The sequence below is a fragment of the Phaethon aethereus genome, assembly GCF_964289735.1.
Source record: "Phaethon aethereus genome assembly, chromosome: 19".
Classification (NCBI taxonomy): Eukaryota; Metazoa; Chordata; class Aves; order Phaethontiformes; family Phaethontidae; genus Phaethon; species Phaethon aethereus.
This window is the reverse complement of record NC_138595.1, coordinates 1,441,709-1,466,543: the sequence shown is the minus strand read 5'-3', so window position 1 is coordinate 1,466,543 and position 24,835 is coordinate 1,441,709. Positions and strand designations below refer to the sequence as shown.

Sequence of the window (24,835 nt, the reverse complement as noted above, 5' to 3'; positions counted from 1 at the left end):
AAAAAATTAGGGCTTAAGTGTTGAAGTGCCACATTAAAGTGAGCTTGGGCACTGAAAAAACATTACTCTATGACATTTATCAATAACTGAACCAACCCCTAACTTACAAGGTTAAATTAAAACTCATAATTTATCACCACCATTCATGTTTTGAATTTCTTTAATTTGGTTAGTGGAAACAGAATACTGAGTTTCAACTTCTTTTTACTCACATAGATGGTGTAATACTTTTAATATTTGGCGCATATTTAATATAACTGCAGCAAGCAGTTTTAATATTCATGTCAGTAGGGTTTTTTAATACACAAACATTTATTTTTACTAGGATATATGAAGTTGGAGCAATGCTCACACAAGACTGACTGTTCTATTAGGGCTGCAATTCTGAAACATGTCCAGTAGTAAATCTAACTCAGAATACAACAGTTTTTTAAAAAATTGGAAAATATTTACTCTGCAGATAAGAAGTTTGGTATTGGGGTGGAGACTCTTCATGGTAGACAACACTCTGGACGATCCCATGAATTGGATTCAACAAATTCGGATCCTGGCACAGCGATAAAAGGGTATTGATCTTGGAATCCAACAAATTATGCCTGAAGAAAAGAGAAGTGGCTTATTTTTTGCTCATTAAATAAAATAAAACTGCAGTTTCCAACTGACTGTAGCAAACAGCAGTTAAGGTGTCATTTTCAAAATCGCAGCTATTTTAGAAGTAGAAAACAATTCCTATAAATGTTCAGTGAGGACTCTTACGATGTGTAACACTTTCAAAAAATTGTACTAACAATATAACCCATTAAAGCATACCTATGCAATACTTCAAATTGCAAATATTTTGATTACTTTCAACCAAAAATTATTCACTGGACTTGTGTACATGTCAGAGCTGTAATTTCAAAGAAGCTTTTTAAACTTGTGGGGGAATGGTCTCAGTTGAGCTCCCTTGCAGAACTCATGTGTCGTTTGTTTTTTTTAATACAAATGCCAGTTACTTATAATTGTGGTTTCCATAACTCATGGAACTTGTCTGTACTTTGACCATTACTTTATGAAGCCAGAAAAAGGTAGCATTATTTCTAACTCATGCACAGGTCCGTTTTAAAAGTCTACTCATGTTCATTTCTGATAGTTGGGCTTCCCTTACGTACACCGACTCCAGTGAACTCTACTTTTAACTGCTATCTAAAGAAATACACCCAAATTCTATCTTGAACTATGCTTTAAATCAGTTTTGCTATGCACTTGGGCTCCTAATTAAAAAACCTGGTCTGACTGGGGTGAAAATAATACTTAAGAGACAGTATATACTGACTTGTATAGAAAGCTACATGAACATATTAAAACGTAATCTGACTCTCTGCAGTCGCAAGGAAGCGATAAAGCCATGCGAAGTCATGAGAGTAATGCCAGCAATGATGCTGAAAGCTCTTGGAAGAAACTGATGGCTGTACAGACAGGCTCCTTAGCAACAGCGGTACAGCCTTCTCCCACGCTCTGCCGCCCTGCCTGAAAATCTGACGCTGAAGAGCGCTTTTGAGGACCATCTGCAGCAGTGCTATCTGAGGAGGCCTATTCTAGTACAAACATTATATTCATTTAACACAGGGAAAAAGGACGATTCTCAAATTGCTATGGACGTCTCAACAAGGCACGGACAGATTGCAGCTAGTAACCTACAAATGAGTAAGTACCTTGTACGTGCTTGTCCTGGTCCAGAGACCTTTTAAAGGACTGGCCAAGTACAGAGTCATCATAAACAGAATTTTAGATACTTACACAACAGGAAAGACCTTTGGGAAGACAACACTGGCTTCTGCTAAATACTCATACAGAATCCGCTGGTCAAACTCATCAGTAGTGTACTTCACTAACGTTGCCTGTCATAATGTAAAGCATTAAATTAGCATGCTTCTAATTTAATTTGAGTAGTAATAGGCTTCTTGTTGTTGTAGTTTAAGGTTTTAAGATTTCTGGACAGCAGAAAGCAGCATTACAAAAGATTAATTTATGTCCTCTTTGGACACAGAATCAAGTTATTTTACATGTATGTGGGAAACAATAAAAACAGTTGGTAATAGCTTCTATTTTGCAAAAAATTTAGCCAGTGCGTTTTTGACAAAATGGGCAGCTGAGCCTTTCTGAATTATATCAGGAACGGTAACTGTATTGGTACATCTGAGGAAAGCAGTATCATACTGTACCTATATTACTAGCTAATAATTTAAAAACCGAGTTATGCTGGGATTCCAACAATTTTCACTTCTTAACTTTTTAAGTATAATATATTGATATCCTTTTATTATATGAAATTAGTTTGTGACAAAAACCTGCCGGAAAAAAGGGAAAATTGTTGGTTCTACAAAACAATACAGAATAATAAAAATTCAGCTCTCAAAGAGCATTTAAATACATTTCTAAAAGTGATTCCTATAAAGTTTGAAGAAAGGCAACAAAAGAATAGACGTGCGCATCACAGTGATTCTGATCCATATGAATTCAGAAACACTGCAAGGAACATTTATGGTTCTTTGGAAGGTTAAAAAAAATATCAAAAAATAACAGACAGTAATACACAGCAAGAAGGCTTACGAGAACTGTAAGCAGCAGTGCTTGAATTTTTGGGTCAGTCAGAACTTCTTCATCTAGGAGGACATTTGACTCAGAAACAGAAACTTTTCGAAGATGTGGGTGTTGCTGCGGTGATATTCTCTGGGTTTCTGCCAGATTAAAAAAAGAGCAACTCATCCAATGCAAAATAAACCCAAACCAAAATAGAATTAGCTCTTGCACAACAAATTCAGTCATATGCAAACTTCAGAGTTCACCGGCCTTTTCATAAAGTATAAAAGCAACAACTATGCTGTCACACTGGCGGCGCTAGATCATTACATGGGATGTATTACCAAATGGTACGCAATAACCCCAATTTCCTATTCAGTGAAATACAGGCCCAGGGGTGGTAAGTACCATATTCGGGGTCAGGCAGCAGGCTGACATCAGATACAACAGAAGAACCCTGGTCTTGCATTGCAATTGGGGATGGGGGCACAGGAAGCAGATGTGGGAGAAGATGAAGAGAGGCATTCTAGGCATTAGGTCACGTTCCATCTCCTGCAGAAATCCGCAGCTAGGGCTTATTAACTTACAAAAAGCCAAATTTTATTTATTTCATTTCGCTCCTGTATCCAGTACTTTATAGCTGCCGCTTATTCTGCGCCTGCAAACTGAGCAACTCTAATTCAAACCTCAGTTGCCAGCAATATGGAAGACTGTACTCTCCAGAAGCCACTGCTAAGAAAGATATTTCTCCCTTACCTTGTAGTAACCTAGGCAAATAAACATTGAATTTAGAAATAATCCTTTGTATATGTATACAAAGCATTTAGAATTAGTATTATTCTTAAAATGTTAGTCCTGTTTCTCACCCATTTCATAATCATTTTCGGCTACTCTCCTCATTTTGGGAGGCGTTGTGATTCCAGATTCCATGTCTTGCCTTTTAGGAGCCTTTGTGTCGGATATCAAATGGTCAAAACTTTTCCTTGTACCTAAAAACAATTTATCAGGCAATTAAAAACATTAAACCTAAATCCATATTCTAACTTTTTTCTGATTTTTCTGGCCAAGCTACTCTCCTATGGACGACATATTGATAGGAATCTGGGGACATTTTCACCATTTTCAGGGATGGTAGAGAAAATACGATCACACCATGCCGCTCTCCATCACAGTTTCCAAAATGCTTCACAATACATATGAGGAAAGCATGCAATTTATTCAAATATGTAAGCTGTGGGCATGCTATGGTTTCCTGGTCAACACATCACATTGAATAAACATGCCAAAATGTGATTACTGAAAAGGAAGCAGTAATAGGATCGTAATGAAAGAAATGCCCCTCTTCTTCCATATATACCGTGTAACGTCATAGGGTAACCACAAGTTATGCAAAGCAACTCATCTTGTTTCTCTGATATTAAGACTTTGCTTGTAAACATGATGCACTGAGAAGCCATGAATAAAAATCAGATTGCTTACAAAACATCTAACATGTTTTGGGACCACTTCTTCTAGCATAAGACAGAGTATTCAATATAGTAGCTAAGCTAAGGTGTTCAGCTTCTTGGTTTTGTTGAAAGAGGGCTGGCGGCAGAAAATTGGCACTATGAATCTTTGAATTTGGAATATCTTTTTTGCCTTTTTTTTTCTTTTCCCTTTTTTGTCCACTTCAACATGCACATTTTGAGTGTAACACTTGCTTCCCTCTCTTCGTGATCAGAACTGAGTTAGTCCTCTTTAACTGTACAGTGTTCTGTAATTCGTATTTTGTAGGAACTGCATATTTTCTCTGAATCAGGAATATGCACTTAAAGTCAGAACAAATGAAAGTATAATTTTTCTCCAGTAACACCTCCTGGGGTATTTGGTAGACAAATTCATAAATTAGTTCTTTTAATAACCTAGAAGCTTTTTAGTGTTCGCTTGTGAAGGCTGCCCCATATCCAAACTCATGGATTTTCGCGTTCGAGGGCTTATCTGTCCCACTGTCGGGTAACTGGCAGCCAGATGTCTGTCTGACCCCTTTGGTGATGACCATGGTTGATTTTCCTTTAGTGTCCTGAAAGTGCAGAGAAATTAAATTAAGAAAATCTTTAAAACTGTGGACATTTAGGCATAAATTTTCAACTAGCCAAAGTACCCTTTATTAAACCCATCTTTCCTGACAGGCTAATTTCCCCAAAACACGTATTAAGAAATAGTAATTACTTTGCTTGCAAAAATGTCTGAGCTAGTGAAAACTAACAATCTGATATGAATGTAATGCTGAAGAGATAAAAAATAAAGCAATGAAGAAGTACACAAGCAAGTCAGCCTATGAGGCACGATGAAAGATATTTAATAATCAGTTACTCCATACTGGACGCTAAAAAGACAAATACTGAGTAAATCTATCTCAGTAATCTGCATTGATTTCTTAGCTTATCTCTGTGGCTGCTTATAGACAGGCTATAACGTGTCAAGATTTTCCAATGACACGGACCAAGTGATTACTTAGTACATGCCTTGGAGCTCTTAAAAGGACAAACAAAATTTTCTTCTAAAATATAAATGAAAAATGAGATGAAATTAGGTCTTGTAGAAAAGATGTCAGCAAAAGGTTTAACAACCTCCAAAGCAGTTAGGCTCTGAAATAGCTTTAAGGATCTCAAAATTAAATCTATACGAATTCGATATCCCAATTTCTCTGTAAGTCTTGAGCACAGTACAAGTAGCATGTTGGTCTGGAACCAATAACAGAACATTTACTTAGCTTTATGAACGTGGGTTTCAGTTCTCAATATACCACAGGTTACCTTTAGATAACTTACTACAGGAAACAAACATGGAAATTTGGATAGCTTATCTAAAAGTCAGACAACAAACCTATAGCTAGTGTCACTGTGATGTATGGGATATGTATCCATAGGAACATTTTCCACTGAAACATCTGTCAACAAGAGGGACTTCCTATGTTTTAGGCTGCAGCGACTTCGAACTTCCTCAGATACTGTCAGCAAAGCTAAAAATACAAAGAAAGCTAATGTAAGTTTTCCACAGTAGGAAGACATTGAAGAATGTAAGAAATATTCCATCAGTTTAAGTTTTTTATTTAGTACAAAGACGACCACTGAGATTTAATTACACCCTACTGAAACGTACAGATTAAAAGTAGGTCATTTAAAAAGAACTATATTCCCCATCCAGTTACAATTACATGATTTAAACACTTGCCCTCACATGGTCACAATTTCTATTTCTAGACCACTAGAAATTTGAATGTTCTAAGCCACACACTTCAGTATTTAAACCAAGAAACCTTCAGCCTCTGCGAAGTATTTTCCAAGTTGCACAGCAGGTCCCATGCTGGCAAGCCTTCAGCCTGCAAAAAGCTTTCACTGATACACCCCAGCCTAGCTGACTCTTGACTATGTCCACTTAGAAGTTTCCTTTATGTTGGTACAATTTTATCCACCTAAACCCATAAGAATTCCCACAACAATCCATTCCTTTGCAGTTAGCACAAATTTAAAAGAATGTTTGTTTGTTTAATTTTACCTGCTAGGTAAGCCACACTCTGGGTGTTCACCTCAAACTTGTCACAGTTCCTATGTTTGTTAACCAGAGCTAGTAGTGTGTGTAAGATCCTTACTGTTCTTGCTACAGTGGTGGGAGAAGGATGCCTGTACCCTAAGAAATGAGGTTAAGATACCAAATATTGTATTTAATATTTGAATGTGTATTTATGAAGCATTAACATTTTGAAAATATCTGTAAATATTCTTCAGCATGTTCTCAGGACACTGAGGGTAAGGAAGCACAACGCTAACAGAAAATTGCACATTCAAGACTAGTTCTTTCTGTCCCTCCCCCCAAAATAACATAATTTCAAATGTCTGTGCACATACTACATCTATTATCTCACAAATCAGTCTTCTAAAGAAACAGTGAGCCTGAACACAGGCAAACAGACAGAGAAAGACAGCATTCTTGGAGGAAGAAGTAAAGAACTGCAGCAAATGAAGCCACACATGCCCGTGACAGTTACGAATTTCTATCATTAGCATTAAACACCTTCACAGGACATGTATAAAGGAAACCTGGGAAAGTCCTTTAGTCAAAGAAATTTAATTCTGTATCTAGTTTGTAATCCAAGTTACTTAAAGTCCACCACCCACTTTTTCCCCTTTATCCTTGGACTTGTTTTTATTTCTGAATTAAGAGTGTTCATCTAAAATGAACAGCAATATATATTCTTACCCTTCAGGAGGTGTCCCACTAGTGCAAAGTTAAAGTTGGAGTTGAAATTTAGCCCAACAAAATGATCCATCTGCTTGCAGTGCCATTCGAGTGGTCTCCTGATCTCCATAAACACCTCTTCTGGGCTCTGACCCAGAAAAAATAAAATACAAGAGTACCTAATCGAAAATTACTCATCGTATCGCAAGGTGTTTTTTTTTTTTTAAAGTGACAAAACAGTAATTTTAAGAGCTTACATGAAAATATCAAACACACTCTTGAATACAACACATCTGTACAATTCTGTTCCGATTTAGTACAGAGTAACAGCAGCTTCATCTCTACATCTTAGTTTTACTGTTGATATTACCCACGTGAAACAATTTCTAACGCAAATTCCAGTTTTAGTTGCTTAAACCAGTCTCCACGAGGACAGGGAATTTTTTTTTTCTTTTTTAACAGATCTAACTGCTTACCTAAACTACGGGTTAGTCACAGCTGATTGCTAACAGCTTACCTTATCATTGAATACTCGAAGGCTATCCAGGGTATGCAGATTCTGTTCAAGGAGAGCTGTACCTGCCGAGTACAAGTTTACTTCATCCAGCTGCAGTACCGCCATAGCCACCCAAAAGAGGGCCTTGTGCATAGGAGAGTCCTAGAAGGAAAAAGAAAAAGCTGCGATTTCGCTTTCAAGTCAGTTCCCGTAAACGAAAGACAAACAGGACCGACACGTGGTTTTGAACACGCATTACTGTCCTTCTTGTAGCAGGTCTGTCCTCAACCACAGTCCAACAACACAGATGTTCGTATGACCCGGTAGTCTTAATGCACTTAACAGGTGAAGAGTAGCTTCATTTCAAGCCTTTTCTCCCCCCAAGCCATTCCTTCTCTCCTCTACTCCTTCCCTTTCTCACAGAAAAGGTCAGACGCACGTTGTCCTACGCCACACCGAGCAGAAACGTGCCGTCTGTTACCGGTTTGAGAGCACGCACCGAAAATGGATTGCAACTCCGCACATCTAACCGGCCAGGCAACTTCTTCTCCGAATCAAAAAAGCGTGCAGGACCAATGGCAATCAACAAATCCCGGGTCTCTTAAGCAGCAGATTTTTCTAGGAACAAGTTTTATTTGCTAACAGTAGATACGTGAGGCTCTTCACTACTGGCCTACCTGTTGGTATGCTGCTCAGGTAAGAACTTGAACGCAGCATACAGATGGCTAAATTAATAGCAAATCAGGCAAGGCTAACGTTTATTACAAGCCATGACCTGAAAGGCAATATATTAACAGTACACACCTGAAAGCCAAGACTGAAACTCTTTTGGAAAGAATTAAGACAGCCTTTGCCGACATTGCTGTGGCTCAGTTGGTGAAGCAGAGCAGCACATTCTAAACCGCTTTTAAAGCCTTTGCACAGGTCCCACGTACACACATCTGACGTATTTCCCATGTGAAGTACTTTCGAGCATGAGTCATAGCAGTGAAGTGTGAACTTCAGATACCACAACGCTTAACTTACACTTTTGAGATTATACCCATAATTACAAATTTACAAAACATGTTCTCTGTTTAGTCTAAAAATCCAGTTGTTTACCTTATTAAGAAGAGGCTGCAGCTTGGTGAGGGCTATCACTGTAGCTTCTATTAGAACTTGGCTATTGTAATTATCAGGGCCTTTTAAACAGCTCTCAAGTCCCTTTTTGTAGGGGGAAAAAAAAGTAATTAAAAATACAACCATAATTAGATTTTGCTTTGTAAAACGAAGATCAAAGCTCTAAACAGTAACTGTTGCTCTCAGTTAGTTTACAAAGCTTGAGCTCATTTTAAACCAGTTCTCCAGGACTTTTACAAATGGAGATTTACACAGAAGTGATATATATATTTGCTGAAAACAATTGCATGATATGTATTTAAAAAGTAAAGGTGCAGGACAGAGTTCAAGAATTAGAGAATTGCTCTTTTAAATTCAGATTGTTGTTCAACTGAAGTTTATGTTGATAAAAGTCTAATAAAATGCCTAAAGGAAACACACTTAGCACACTGTTTACTTGCTATGGAATACAACCTTCTTTAGAAAATATGGAACATCATTACCAAGCCAGGCAGTCTGCTTCAAACTTTTCTTATACAAATGCCCCGTTCTTCATTGTATTTACTTATAACACATTAGATTATTAACTTCCTTTAAGAAAGAGGAAGTTGTGAATCATGTGCATGCAGCTACATGCCTTAACACAAAATTTCACGTTTATTTAAATCCTGACTTCTGGATCAATCTCAGTGTCTCAGATTTTAAACTCAATATTGAAAACTATTGTTACTCTAGAAGTTGCAGCACTGATGAAACTTATTGCCACCAAATCGATTGCATATGGGTCTATTACCTTGCTAAGAATTCGGATTATTTGCTTTATTTGTCCATGAGACACACGTTTACTTATACAGCCAAAGACAACAAGTGCTCTTGGCTGCAGGGATGGGTTATATTGGAATGCAAACCTGTGAAGAAACAGAGTACACTATATTAAACAAATACACAACAAATAGGCTGTATAGTGAGAAGCTGAGATTTCTAAATATGCTACACAGGCGGGCAGGGGTTATGCTTTGAGATCTACGACATACTTTTGAGCTAGTTCAGTCCACTGGTCCAGCCATTTGCACGTTGGAATATCCCTCATACAAGCCTAAAAAGAATTAGACTGTTTGAATACATGCAACATTAAGACAAAGTATTTTTACAATTCAAAATGTGCAGTTACTTTAGTTCTCAGAAGTCAGCTACTTAACTATGTATGACCACATCATGGGAGGTACACCTCACCGCACTGCTTGCCCGCAGAGTGTAAGCAGTGCCATTTCCCTTACGGATAACGACTTTTGGTTTGAACCTCATACCTCCATGATCTCCAACAACGCTTCAGTAACGGTTTCCAGCGAAGTCAGTGCAAAAGTCTCCCTTTCATAGGAACCGGGTGAAAACGACCTGTCTCGATAGCTGGATCGGAACGCTATGACTGCAGCTGATTTCACTTTGCTGATTCCAAACAGCAAATAAAATTTGGGCAGCGAGAACTCAGTCAAACTCAGCCTTAAGACTTGCTTGGTCTCCTCTGTTGAAAAATTTCTATGTGTTACATTTAAACCACTGAAATCCGATCCGTATTTTCAACACTCTTAGGCTCGCCCTCCCATGAATACAAAAGTAGATAATCATCTTATATGTCACTCTACACGATCCAATACCATTTTCTTTGCTACCTCTCCCACAGTATGCCACAAGAACTGTGGTCTGTTGCATGGACTGTTGAAACCAGTCACCAGGAAGACGTATTCTAAAAGCAGGTAGAACAAAACTTGTTTAAAGATGCGGTTCTGTGAGACTTCTCCTCACACTGGTACCGAAAATGGAAACCTGAAGAGTTCCTGCTTTGAAATACCAACAGTACTGTAACTTCAAACTGCAATCAAATTCTGCTTTTGGCTCTGGCACTGAAATGAAGAAAGCCACTTAAATCAGAAGAAAATTAAGGCTCTGCTACTAGCACTGAATATTTTTACAATTCTGAACTTTCATTTCAGTATACTTCAAATTCGTTGTTTAAATGGGAAGGCTTGCCCTTCTCTCTGTGCGTCAAAGAAAAGCTTTTCTTTATGCATATATGTGTACGCGTGTGTGCATTCACACACTCACTCTGTTGAGATATATATACATACACATAAAATGAGCTTTCAGAGACTTAAAAAAAAAAAGACAAGATTACATAAACTTTTAATTTTTTTCTGCATGAAATCTAGCCTGGTTTTATACTGTACTTCTATGGTAAGAAGTGACAGCTACATATTTGCTAATACCAATTATTTTAGGACTGCTGAAATACAGCAGTATGCAAAACACCTGTTTTAACAGTATAGTTTCACAATTCCCTTACGTAATTGATATTTTTGTTACCACATTACGCAACTCTTCAAAAGCTGCACATCAGCCAGTTTTAGCACAGGCTTATTTTCTCCTTTCTCTGCATTACAGGAACTTACTGGTACTTTCTCCTCTTCTTCTAAAACCCCTTATGCAGACAATTGACATTATGCACCTGCCCTAATCCAGATAGTAATTTTTTAATTCCATGGTCATTGTTGTAGAACACATCCACATTCTGATTGTATGCAAGCTGAGTTACAACACGGTATTTTCAAACTCTCAGAACAGTTTAAAGAGAGAAAGACACGCAAATATTTCTTAAACAAATGAATGAGCAATCAGCTTAACTGAAAATCTGGAAAAAAAAACTTACCACTAAAGTGAAGCTGTGAACAAGTGCAAAGAGAATGAATGATGTTGATGACGAGACCATGAGTGGAAGCTCTGAGAGAAAGGGGACCAGTGGCCACCAATAAAGTAACTACATGAAAGAGGTAGGGGAGATGTGCTGCCACATCCAGAGAATTGTTAAAGGAGAGCATCAGCATGTAACGTGCTAGAATAGCAATATCATCCCACATCAGGTGCTGTTCCAATGTAGGAGTTGGAGACAGACAAGTTTTGTCAATTATTTTACACATCCTTCCAATCACCTGAAAAGAGAGCAACCATTTTGTTTTACTCTAATGCAGAGCACAGCTCAAAATTTCAGTAAAAACCATTACAATTCAACATTGGAATTATTCTATTGCTTGGAACCCGCTTTATCATGGTTTTTTGCATCACTGCCTGTACTGAGTTATCAGAAAGCATCTCAGTGTCACATTATTATGTAAGTTGAAATTACTATATGAAAGGAAATTAAGGCAAGGAGGGAACTCACTTTGCTCGAAACCAATTTTACATTTCCAGAAGCAAGCGCTACAGCTGTGTCTGCCATAACCTCAGCTTTTATGGATCCTAAGCCCCCCGTGGCACTAGTTTTGATGAAACTGTCCAGCACTACATCAAGGAGATCCGTTATCTGTTAAGAGAAAAAGAATTCTTTTTTATAAGTTAGATTAAATGTATTCTTCCACAGTAAACAGTCTTTTAAATAAACAATCATTCATTTTTTTTAGTTGAAGATGCATAACTACTAAAAATTGAAGCATCAGTTTTAGTGATTTGCTACCCTTCTGGAAAAACGAATTCCATCAGATTTTACTCCAGATCAAACTATACTTTAGTTTGTATTATTTTATTTTCCATTTTAAAGTATAACTATTCATAAAATGCTGAATCTAATAAGAAGAAACTAGATTTGAAGTGGAAGGAAAAAAACATACTTCCAAGAAAATAAGCAAGATCTCATCTGTGAAAGATTTTGCTTACAGCACTAGCCATGCATGAATACAGCTACCAGTTAAACGAGTTTCTTATGTTAAAGAAAACAAAAGAAAAAACCCCAACATTTAATATATGCAGGTAAGAACCCAATCTGTCCAAGTGCACAGAGAACTCTAAATGTAACATGCAGGCTAAGATCAATGATATTTCAGTAATGGTGCAAGTTTGTCTCTCATTATCTTACAAAAATTGGTTTCAATTCTGGGTCAGCGAAGTCAACGATAACTTTTCCACCAACTGCTGTGGAATATCTAATCTTTTAATTTTGTGTTCTCCACATTTACCTGTCAACAGACTTTCATACTGGACAGAACAGTCATATTGCTCTCAGTGTGATTTAAGCTTTCAAAATACATTGTTTGGTTTGTTTTGGTTTTTCTTTTAGCCAATTGGACCAAGCAAGAAAATGCTGTCATGCATCCATTTGACAGTTCTCCCACATTCTCCAAGAGTAGCTTTGTGATGTTGGGCTGCATCAGTTTAGATGACAGTTAATAAAAAAATAAAATGAGTAAGACAACGGGGAAGTTGATACAGAGCTTGTGAGCAAGCTTGGTCACAGCAAGTAAAGCTGGTCTTGTTTGTCTAAACACCTCCTCCATGAATGGGATACATGACATTAGCTTCCCCCCACCACCACTTTCCTTACTTCGCAGAGAGGATGAGGACAGAATTTGGCTAAGTGTTAAGCTAATGATCAACAGGAAGATTGATATTCTATTAATTGTAATCAAAATGCTTCTGTTTCAAAAGTGCAAACAGGAAAAAAAAAAAAGTTCTTTCAATGCCACCCTCTGAATATTGGTACTTTGTTCTTTCCATTCAGTACCCATACGTTCAGGAATTTTGATGAAATAATTGCTATTAATTGAAATATTACTACCAATACCAAAGACACTGAATTTTCCATTCTCAGTGGGGGCCAGGAACACATTCCTAGAAGCCAGTGTTCATTAATGATTTTATGAAGTGTTTTATAGAATGGAAACTTCTGAAGAACTTGCACACTACTCTCTATACAGCGAATATACGTAGGTCGTGTCAAGATCCATTTTATTTTTTCTGCATTAACATTTAAGTGGATAAAAACTCTATTATCTGCTTATAAAGAAATTGCAATAAATTATGCAGGATTTGTACCTGTCCAAGACTTCCCCATATCTTAGCTTGAATGGAAGGATACATCTGTTTTTCATTTATTGTCATTGTTATAAGTTTATCAAGAATAGCAGTGACTCGCTGGCGCTTAGCATCATCATTGTGTTTACAGAATCGGACCAGGTTGGACAGCCAGGGAGTCATATACTCCAGACAAAGATGTTTCAGTTCAATACCTGAAATAAAAATTCACCTTGTAACACATAAATAGAGAATGGTGCTGATTCTAAGTGATTATTTGTGAACACTTCTCCTTTCAGTTTTACTGTCTAAAATAATTATCAGAGCTGAGCAAGTAACATTAAGCAAACAGACAAGCTTCAAAAAGAAACATACTCTAATAATGACATCCAAGAAACTTCCGTAGGAATCTGGCAAGGAGATATTGACATTTTAATATCTTATTAAGATATGTGACATAAAGATGTGTACATTCAGTATTAGGCTGGAATGCTTAAGATAATTTCTTTTTAATCTTGAGAATGTATTCTAAACAGCTTCCAACAGCAAAAGTCAGGGCTCTATTATGCCTGGAAAAAAAGGATGACAGAAATAGTGCAACAGAACAAGACGCACAACTGAGAGATATAATCAATCTGAAAAGATTAATTTTGATATGACTAAAGAACGCTATAACACTTCTGTGTATATATATATTCTAGAGTTCAAACTTCCACTATCATGGACCTCAAATTTTGATTTTTGTTCTGCAATATTCTCTACTACCGGTGAATTAATAACAGCCTGACAGAGGTCTATCCAAAGCACTCACTGTACAAAACTATCGACAGTGATATGAAACAAATAATTTGTACTGTGATCTCTTTGAATGAACTTAATCCTCTAAACAAATGAGATGAACGTTAAAACAAGTTTTACTAGACATTTCAAAATTTGAAAGGCAGTTGCTTTTTTTTTTTTTAAATCTACTTCATGAGAAAGGAAAGGGCACATTCAAACGTGAGAAGTAAGGTTTTTGTTCCAACAGATGCCATTCCAGTTTGTGAAAATGTCTGGCTTCAGAGTATTATATAACTTGATTATTAAGAAACAGATATAAATGGATAATATTGAAAACAGCTAAAGCAGCTGTAAGTAGCATTTGCAATTTAAACTTACTGCAACTCAGTAACATGAGGAAGCTTAACTGACTGAGCTAGGCAACTAGCAAGCGAAGTCTTTTCAAATTCATGGTTAGCATTAAGGAATACTAGTGTTACTTACTAGATTTGCTAAATCCAGAAATGCACTCTTCCAAGAACTCTAAGGTAAGGTGTGGTTCGTTAGCTGCAAGAGTCTTACTAATAGATACAATAAATAGTGTGTTGTTGGCAGGAATACACAGACCTGAAGTTTCCAGTAACTGGCCCTCAATCTTTAAATTAAAGGTACAGGTTAAGGCACATAGAAGATTATAGGCAGCAGACCTGTAACGAAGCAAGCAACATGACTTGTAATAGTTTTCTTGTGCATTTTAAAATATACACATTACACCAAGGCATCACAGTAGTAGCACCGACATTTTAAAAATCAAATCAATCCTGCTACATAAGAGATTACATTTAAATCTGAACTTTTTCCCTGCACCAGTTAAGAGGCAGAGACAAAAACATTTGCCTTTCAGAAATGAAAGAAATTACTCCACTTGCTAGTTAAAGCTATGCTTGAAGGACTTTGCACTGGACTTCTCAGAATGGCTTTCAGTTCCAGGAAATGCTCAGTATTTCCATGCGTACCTGAGCCACTGGGAGAGAGACTGCCAAGGGCGCCAGAGGCTGCGGCCGAGCCAGCACCCAGTCTGAGGTGGTCCTTTCTGAGAAGACCCGAGAGCCTGCTCTAAGAGGTACAGCTCCCAGCTCATTAAACAGGAAGTTCAACACCGTGAAAACCAAATGTACCTAATAAACGAATATTGCAAAGCAGAAGTATTTCTCCTTATAAGGAGAAATTAAGCTTCCTACATGCCTCCAGTTACTCTGACAGTATGTATGCCTTTCTTTGGCTATAGAAAACCCAATCTTTATATTATGAAGCGCGTTTTATGGAGCTATGGTGAAAGAAAAATTGTTTTGTTCAAGAGAGATTTGCTAACGCTAAGAAAACGCTGGAAAGAATTCACATTTTTGATCAAAGTTGGCATTGATTTAAAAGATCTGTACCGCAAACTGGGGTCTGAGCTTCCCAGGTTGAGCAGCGCTATGTTGAGTAGTGTTCCGGGGACATCCTTAGGACGGATTTTAGTATGTTGTGGGATGGAGTCTGGTTGCGACAGCTCCCACCGTGTCCGTATATGAATGATGGACCTAACGATGGCTTCACACTCCTGATGCATGAAGGTGAGTGGTGTGCCTTGGTTGGCAATGGTTAAGGTAAACTGGTTCTCATCAACAAGACATATTTCCTCAATTTCAGAGGCGTAGTATATATCATTTAAAAACACCGTTTGTCCCAGGACTCTCGTTCGTTCTGCTGATGTGACCTGCACAGCTGTCGACCCCACCTTAGAAAGAGAACAGAAAAATGGTTCAGCGCCTATTGTTAACAATACAAAGAGAGAAAAGTTCGACCATTCTAATTTTATAAAGATAAAGGTATGAAATTTTGTACTTCCTAAAGAGGCATGCTAGTAAGTTGTGATTTCTTCTCAAGACAGGAGAGGAGAATTAAGAGACAGTAAAATCATATTCAAAACCTTATAAAAGTGTAACAGTTCACTAGGAACAGCATCGAAAGGACTTACTTTAATAGAAACTTTGGTGTCTTTGTGAGCCAGTTTGAGAGCATTGTGAAATACTTTCAAGTCCTCCTCCAAAGCCAAGGTAGCTGCTGGGAGTTTCTGCTGGTCGTGTTCGATGTGCTCTGCCAGTTTCCCTGGAGAGTCTATGAAAATAAGCCTTTTGCTTCCTTTCAAACCTGTCAAGAGCCTTTCATGGTATTTGGTGTATTCTCTGACCCAAGAGTTACAGTTATAAATAAAAACTGCTGAGACATTTTCATAAGCAAAGCCTGGAAAAACTACAAACCATTTAGAAAGAAAGTCTGTTTTAAAGCGATTACTGGGGCCAGCGTGTGTGAGGTCCACTACAATTTCGTATGGCTTTGCATAGTATGGCTTCAGAGTTAGCAGAACATGGTATATCAATAAATCTCCGTTGATCTGACCTGTCTTGAATCTGTAAGAAAACAAAGACAGACATTGTTGGGTTTGCATTTTAGATCCACGTCGCAAGCATTTGAGTGGTGTCTTACACATAGTACTACTACACTGAACCAGACTGATCTTTCACACAGTTCTAAAAACCCCGTCGATGAAAGCAGTGACACTGGACCGGCAGCTACAGCCCAAAGGCATCTGTCACCATTCTGTCCTGGCTCACACTCCAACCAGGTTCAGTGCCCGGTATGACGAAGCTTGACTTGGGATTTAACTCGATTTCATTCTGAAGTGCGCGCAACCTACCACAGCCAAGCAACCTCCAGACAGACAGGAGGTTTATTCAACAACAACAAAAATAAAACCCATGCTGGAGAGCAACAGCGCATCAATTGGATCAGAACTGGATTACATGAAAAGAGCCCAGAGTTTCTTTAAAAATAAAAGTAAAGTGTAAGTCCCTCAAACTAACTTTTTAACGTCCTTCGAGTCAAATTATATCTACTTTCATATGTGGAAAAATATTTCAGAAGTCTTAATTAAGACCAATTAAGCATCCACATACCAACGTTTTCAAATGATCTCAAACTCATTTCATTTGCTATATACTGCAGCACACTACCACTTGGTGGAGTGTTTCTAAGAATGGTCAGTCCTCTGAGTAGTACAGAGGATTTGTCTACAAAATAACTCTTTCCAGAAAAACATTCAGATGATATATGAATATTAAGAACCTTTTGTTCTCGTTTAACAATTCTCTGAATTTTATGAGACTGGATAGCACAACTGCCTAACCCAAATCTCCAGAGTTAGCACAGCAGACAAAAGTCTACTAGGAAAAATTAATTAAAAATCAAACTCAGCAGTAGCCTGTGAACATCTAAGGTACTTTTAAACACCTACCACTGTCCCAAGCTAGCATTAACTCAACTCTTTCAAGGCAAACCAACAGGCTATGGAAAGAGCCAACAAACACTGTAAGCACATATGTAGTTTTAGTGTATTGGGACACCGCTCTTGATAACATCGGAGGTACACCCCCTGAGCACAGGGTAACTGAGGAGAAACCTCATGAACGTAGAGCATTTGGCTGCCAAAGATTCGGGTTTTTTTTCCTCCCGTGTTACTTCCTGTTGTTCTGAGAGCTAATTTGGGCGAGTTGGTGTTTTTCCCCCTCTAACGTGTCATGGTATAGTTGTTACAAAAAGGAAGTGTGTCATCTCTGTGGTTTTAGTCCTCCACTTAGAGTAAACGACATGTAATTTCAGTTACAGATTTGCTTAAAACACACCAGCGTTGTCTAAATCTACTTGCTTTATGTTAATGGTCGTTTGCATCCTAAGAGAAAATACATACACAAGGAAATGTTATTATTAAAGGACTAAATAACCGAAACACCAATTTTCTTTTGACTACATCTTGGCAAGGTAAGTACACATTTTCCTTCTCCTATTTTAAGTTCCACTTCAAAGTTTCTCAGATTTTGTAGAAAATTATATGCAAAAGTATTTTTAAAGAAGTTCAAGTAACTGAAAAATAGTAACAACCTGTACAAATACGATCTCCAACTGAATTAAGGAAGCTGATATAACTGTATTTTTAGTAATGGTAAAGGTTATTCACAATCAGACTCCAAAGAACGAGCGCTGACAGTTGCTGCTTAGCTCTGTTGTTCCTACGTATCGCAGATCTTACCGCGCACTGATACAAGACCCTATCAATACCTAGGCACAAACGGCTGAACTAAAAAGAAAAAAGCAGCTCTTTAATGATCGGTTCCTTTGCTCTCATGATTTTAAGTGAAGCCTTTAACAACATCAGTTTGTTTATTTTTAAGAAAAGCACATCTGGTCCTGAACACTACAATTAACACTGGACTTACTGTACTCTTGGAGGGAAGTAGGCAGAAAGAGAGTTGCAACTCTCGGACAGTAACATTCAGTGTTGGATTATATCTCTACCGGCAAATGTATCTCAGTTCTGCAGGTCAGGCAGAAACTTTATGTGAAATGTTCTGTTTCCAAAAAAAAGCTTTGCTGTTTTTTGCTTTTTTTTCCTTTTTGAAGTACGCTACAAGGCATCATCCAGGCAACCTTATATAATCATAGAACGGTTTGGGTTAGAAGGGACTTTTAATGGTCATCCAACCCCCTGCAGTAAGCAGGGACATCTTCAATGAGAGCAGGTTGCTCCGAGCCCCGTCCAACCTGACCTGGGACGTTCCCAGGGATGGGGCATCGACCACCTCTCTGGGCAACCCGCGGCAGGGTTTCACCACCCTCGCAAAAATTTCTTCCTTGGATCTAGCCTAAATCTACCCTCTTGTCGTTTAAAACCTCTACCATATAAAGATAAAAATTCTACCTGAGCTGTAGTTGATTACTAAGGTGGTTTCTAGTTCAAACTTAACAATAAGGATTCATCTCAGAATGGAGTCTAATTTTATGTTATGGGTGAACTGCAAAAAAAGAGATACATATATCTTCTGCTGCTCCTTTGTCATGTATGGAGAGACACGCATACATGTGTGTGTATGGACATTGGACAACAAGTCGTCTGGACAACACCCCCTGAGCACAGGGTAACTGAGGAGAAACTGTTCCCTGGTTACGTAGCAGGCACATCACTTCTTTCATTTTCCTGGAGGACTTCAGCAATTCGAACTCCTGATTGCCGTTTGGATTTTGCCAGATAGCAAGGTCACCCTTCCGATTTTTGGGAGCGAATATATTAAGTTCTTTGGCCGGCATGCTATCTTTTGACTATGATAAAAGTAAACATTGTCTGTAATATTTCAAAATTACCTAATCTTGCAAACATACAGATGTGCTTTGTTACCTTTAAAGTAATAGCTTCAAAACCAAATGTATTTATAAAAACTGCACTGTTACTTTTGGTCATTCTCTATACAATTTATATTTGAACCAAATGTAGTATGTAATATTCAAAGAAACATTTTGTTCTCTTAATGGAGACAGGTGAAAGGGAGACATTGGATGGGATAATAAGCCTTAAACTCCGAATGTGTCTCACACATGCAAATTGGACAAAACAGCAGCAAAGTGGTTCACTGCTTGTCTGACTTGTCACTATTGTTTTGAGGTTTTTATCTTAGTATCAGACTGACCTAAAGATCAGCTTCCTGCCCTCCAGACAGTTTCAACAGGTACAAATTTGAATACTATACAAATGTAAAACAATATACTAATATATACAATATACTAATGGTAATATCATTTGCATAATTATCTCAGGCATTTTAAAGAAAATGTCAGAATCTGTATCATGTTGCGAGAAAATTTTGAGAAGTACATTTGTGATAAATAGCCTTTTGTACAATAAAGCAGAAAAATTAGAGAACAAAGATTTTCCTATGCATTTATGAAATACTCCAGACAGCTGTGCTAAGAAATATAAACAATTAAAATAAGTTACTTCTGTCACTTACAGGAACATTTTAGATAGAAGTTTTTCACTTGACTACCTTTACAGGCATGGTTACATTTCCCACATTCAGAGGAACACAGGAAAGTAAGAAGCAGGCATCTGTACATTTTAGATCGGTTTCTCCTTCCACTGTGTAAAAGCAGAAGTGATGCACTAAGTTGTAACATGGCCAACTTTAAAGAGGAGGAACTACTACAGAGCGTGCCTCTACATCACTGAGTAGTTAGTAGGAAACACCTTTCTTTGTTCCGTGTCGGTTTTAATCTTCATATATTTTCTATCAGCCTCAAACTGTCAGAAGTTTGAGCCAACCTACTCTTTCAGAATACCAAGTACTTGAACTTGTCTTTCTACATCCACTAAAAATGAGGTCAAGTTACGTTTTTTTTCCCCCTCATCAAAAAGGCTGTTGCCTACTATTCCCTGAGAAGTCAGATTCAAACCTCTAAGAACTACCATTTGTTAAACTAATACCATGATTTGTATTTTTGCAGGTAACGAAATAGGAAGATGAAGACTAAGAGACATAGTAAACCACACTCCGCCTTCCCTGTCATGATAATCTTTTCGTTGTGTTTGCAAACAAGTGCAAACCATACCGATCATCCCAGGGTTCCCAATGAAACCTGGAATCCTATCAGCCAAAACCTATGGGGAAGCCAGAACGTAACAGAAGCCAATACAAATTCTCCTCCAAGCCTCAATTTCAGCAGCAAAATGACTACTTCTGAAATGCAGGCAAGTACCCTGCAATCCTTATCCTCCACGATGGCCCAAAATTCAACATCTTCTCCTGCCAGAAGTGCTGTTTCTGCCACTGGAGGACCTAGGAATACCAGCAGACCCAAGAGCACCATGACAAAGGAAACATGCGAAGACAATAGGTCTCTTATACTGATTTGCTTCATTATAATAGCAGTACTTGTGCTTATCTGCACCTTCTTATTTGTGTCGACAGTCGTAATAGCAAACAAAATGTACTATCTCAAAAAAACTAAGCAAGGAAAACGCAGGCCCAGAAGCAATGGTGATATTCTGGCGACTACCAGTTTATGGCCAACTGCCGCAGGAACGTGGCAGAGGATGCCGAAGGAGACAACTGGAGCTGACTTGATAATGCAGGACTTACTACCAGGGAGAGATGCTGCGATCCAGAGGAAAAGTGAAGATGAAACTACTGAGAAACTCACTAAGGAAACAGACGACAAACAAGAAAACAAAGAACCATCAAAGTCACGCAAACCCGTTTTAACCAATTTTGTAGTTGAGATTTAATTCATACCGAGGTAAAAACTCATCTTTTGCCTTTTACACATCATTAATATAAGGCAAAAAATTCAGGTTTCAAGTAACAATGTGAATTTTAACACAGGGGTTTTCCTTTTATGATAGTGAGAATGCTGTCGCAACTTGTAGATCTAAAGAGGATACGGTTGTGTTAAACAGCTTTCTATAAGTAGTATCAAGACTGGTTTTACTCCTTTGACCAGAAATGATGGTGATAGGAGTTGAACAGGATAAAACAAAAGGACAGAAGTCTGTGCATTCTCAAAGATCATTAGGGATAAAAAATGGAAAGGACTGTTAGACTAATAAATATACCACAGCACAGGTATAACCAAGTTGCTTTTTTTAAGAAAACCATAATTCAGTCATAACTTTAATTCAGTCATAACTTTGATGCAATTATTCAATCAGGAACTAGTCCCTCTCAAAATGCCCTTCCAGGTTTTTCCATCAAAAACTTCTTAAACCGGCTTAATTGCTGTTGAACCAGATTAAGATTTTAATTATATTTATCATGTTTTGACTTTGTGGATAACCATGTGAAGTTTGTATTTTATGTTAGAATGAGAACTGTTTCAATTTGTTATCTCCAATAAACTAGCAACAGCAGTTTTCAAATAACTTATGTGATACTATTTCTAAGTCAAAATATCACAAAAAATATTACACAAGGCATTTTGGAATATTATATTCCTGTAATATTTGCTGGAGGTCAGTAAAGGTCGTCTTTCATGGCTAGCTGTGATTTCTTGCATCACAGAAACACACTCCGTATTAGGACAACCACGCCAAAAATTTCTTCAGAACCACCACAACTTTTAGTTCCTTTATTCTCAGAGAGACCTGATTTTCCCATATTTCTGGGGAGATGTCTGCGTCTGGTCTTACTAAAGCAGAGCTTTGTTATTTTGAGGAAACATGAGAAGCTTTTCATAGGTTACTTCTTGGATTAAAAAGAGATCTGTTGCACCATGGTTACAAGTGCTAAAACTGCATAATGACAAATCTCTAAACATCCTGTGCATCTGTAATAAAACGTTTTTGACACAAGAGACGGTTGTAGAAGTTTGAAAGAATCAGGATATACGACTGAATCCCCAATTCACCTTCCATTATATCACCCATAAACTTACCTGAAAGGGCAGGTAAAGAAGCAACAGAGAAGCAAGACAACAGTATCACAGAAGCCACGACAGCACGAGAGCTCAAAAAAATGCAACTGCCTGTGTCAAAGATGGTTTGTGTAGCAAGGAAGATAAAGTTGGAAGGAGTTTGCAAGCTTGGCCCAGAACTGGGAGTCATTAGAAAGTAAGTTCATTGGAGATGGGGGAAGAAACGAAAAAAAACAAAAGAAAAATCAAACAAAAAACCCTACTCCAGGGCAAATTCCAATGAATCTGCCATAAACCACATATTCAGACCTTCGAGCTCAAAGGGAGGAGGCACAACGCAACACCCCAGTAGAATGGGAGGACAAGGGATTATGTCAGGCATTTCTAAAACATGAGGAGAAAGACCAGAAGAATAAGGGCAAACTGTGAGAGATGGTGATGACAACCTAGTACTTAGAGATGAACTGAGAACATCTAACACTGGTGACAGAAAGAGAGCTAAAGGACAGGGTTGAGGGATGCTGCATTGTAGTTACCTTCTCCTTCCCCAAAATGACCACGAGCAGGTGAGGCAACAGCAGAGGCTGTGTCAGTACAAAAAAAAAAACCAATCTGAGATAGCATAAGTGGGAATCTAATCTGGTTACATGTAGAAGTGCTCACAGCTGGGAAGGTAACAGAACTAAAACAGGAGAATGAATCTAAGAGCTAGCCAGCCGGCACACAGAACACAGCAAGTTGCTGGCAGGCAACCGATTAAAGGGGTAAACCAGCAGTGTCATAAAAAAATCAGGCAAAAAAGGAAAGAATCACAATCATATCAGTGGAAGAAAAAAGAACTGTCAATGAGGTGGGAACTGTGGCAGAAGACAGGTGGGGACCATGAGGGTCGAAGAGAATGGGGATGAGGTGAAGGAATCGGACAAGAAACTATGAGTTAGGATGTAAGTATGGGATCAGGATTTGTGTTTGCTGCAGGAGTAGGGAGAGTCTGAAAAAGAAAACTTGTGCAATCAGAAGAGAGGCACGACAGGAAAAGCAGGAGGAGATGAAGACGCTGCAGCAGGATCTGGCAGTAGCTACTTGGCACTGGCAGAACGCATTCGCAAATGCTGCGAGGACATATTTGTGCGGGTTTCTTTTTGCCAGGCAGCCTTGCTAGGCAAAAATGCTCAAGGGGACAAAAGAAGGTAGTTTGGGTTACACTAAATGGTACGGACAGAGACAGAGAGTGGGGAAAGAGGTGCTCACAGAGCACAGCCCCCCATTAATAATGCCCAGCCACAAACCAACACGGAGAGCGGGGGGCTGGCGTGGGTGCCCTCGGTAGTGATCTGCCTCTCAATGCAACTCCACAAACGACGATGGGTAAGCAAGCCAGCACCCTGTGCCCAGACGGCTTTCTGTGACTCATGGTAATGAACCTGAAGTTGCTTTTTCACTAATAATGACGACAGCACACCAAACCCATCCCCCAAAATTAAATCAGTAAGATTCAAATCCAATCCAAACTTGCAGAGTTTTTGACTCACACAGAAGTAACTACAACTATTTGCAGAGACAGGCAAACAAGTATTAATGAATTTCTACACAATAGGGTGTTTTATAAAGACAGACCTGAAAAGTGTGCTCGTAAAGCATACAAACTCTGAGGTAAGGCTCTTAGCAATCTCCCTGCTCGACACTTCCTGCAGCAAGTGTTGATAAACTTCCTCTTTAGCTGCAGAAACCTACTTCAACATGAAACGAGCCATTTTAAGCGGCTTGACTTTCAGCACACAGTCTGCCTTCCTAAGGCTTCAAAGAAAGACGATGCTTGCTTGATAGAAGATCAACGAGCAGGTAAGGATCAACTTCAAGATGGAAAGGCTTAGTATTTGTATTAATTGGTTTGAAAAGGAACTGCGCTGTGTAGAGCATTCTGTATATCCCGACTTCAGGGTGTCTTCAAAGCACTTGTTGAATGTCTGTATCTTACAAGTATTAGGGTTTCAAACACATGTTCTTTGGTGTTGTTACTATGAACTATCATGAACTCTACACGTAAGTATTTTTTGGCTGTATTTTGAAAAGAGCAGAAGAAATTGAGTAATTTTTACCTGTTATAAAGCTTACAGAGTTTGGATTATAATGTTCTCAAGAAGCATTAATTTACTACTCATAGGTGTTTATACTGGTGCATCGGAAATTTAATTTTGCATATTTGTAAACCCACAAAGATTTATGCATATTAATTTCCCAGAAACAGCTTCACATGACTGGGATTATAGTAACTAATAAATTAGCTCAAATTGCATGAAAGTCGCTTCAGATATAAAAATGCTATGTAGTGGATGCATTTTATGATTTGCTTCATACGGAGACATTCAGAGACCTGAACTCTAAACAGTACAGAGGGGGAGAATTTTTTTCATGCCAACAACTTAACATTAACACAATCTCCTTCACTACAAAAAGCGTTCCACAATTTATTTATAAAAAGAGTTTAACATTAGAATGCCGTTCCATTACAGCATCAGTATTTGGAAACTTTAAAAATTATTACGCTCTACCCTTAACTGCTGAAGAGAGGCAAGAACAGGA

The 24,835-nt window shown here is 38.2% G+C and overlaps 2 protein-coding genes across 5 annotated transcripts in view; one reads left to right on the top strand and one right to left on the bottom strand.

Annotated features, from left to right (window-relative positions):
* Nucleotides 1–24,835, bottom strand: part of NF1 (neurofibromin 1) — a gene marked incomplete at its 5' end in the record, with an annotated part of 99,119 nt that overhangs the window by 9,104 nt on the left and 65,180 nt on the right. For all 4 annotated transcript variants that reach the window (XM_082008480.1, XM_082008481.1, XM_082008482.1 and 1 more), the window contains 19 exons: nt 454–596; nt 1,780–1,880; nt 2,593–2,720; nt 3,429–3,551; nt 4,464–4,621; nt 5,428–5,563; nt 6,100–6,231; nt 6,802–6,928; nt 7,298–7,438; nt 8,378–8,479; nt 9,168–9,282; nt 9,409–9,470; nt 9,682–9,896; nt 11,079–11,358; nt 11,589–11,729; nt 13,235–13,428; nt 14,477–14,679; nt 15,412–15,752; nt 15,993–16,425. In XM_082008480.1, the coding sequence (XP_081864606.1) occupies nt 454–596; nt 1,780–1,880; nt 2,593–2,720; nt 3,429–3,551; nt 4,464–4,621; nt 5,428–5,563; nt 6,100–6,231; nt 6,802–6,928; nt 7,298–7,438; nt 8,378–8,479; nt 9,168–9,282; nt 9,409–9,470; nt 9,682–9,896; nt 11,079–11,358; nt 11,589–11,729; nt 13,235–13,428; nt 14,477–14,679; nt 15,412–15,752; nt 15,993–16,425 (3,275 nt within the window). The remainder of the gene's footprint in view (nt 1–453; nt 597–1,779; nt 1,881–2,592; nt 2,721–3,428; nt 3,552–4,463; nt 4,622–5,427; nt 5,564–6,099; nt 6,232–6,801; nt 6,929–7,297; nt 7,439–8,377; nt 8,480–9,167; nt 9,283–9,408; nt 9,471–9,681; nt 9,897–11,078; nt 11,359–11,588; nt 11,730–13,234; nt 13,429–14,476; nt 14,680–15,411; nt 15,753–15,992; nt 16,426–24,835) is intronic.
* On the top strand, nt 20,361–21,128 carry EVI2A (ecotropic viral integration site 2A; the record flags this gene model as incomplete). The annotated part of the gene is made up of 1 exon (XM_082008623.1): nt 20,361–21,128. Exon 1 carries the CDS (start codon nt 20,364–20,366, stop codon nt 21,126–21,128), a length of 765 nt encoding a protein of 254 aa, XP_081864749.1. The 5' UTR covers nt 20,361–20,363.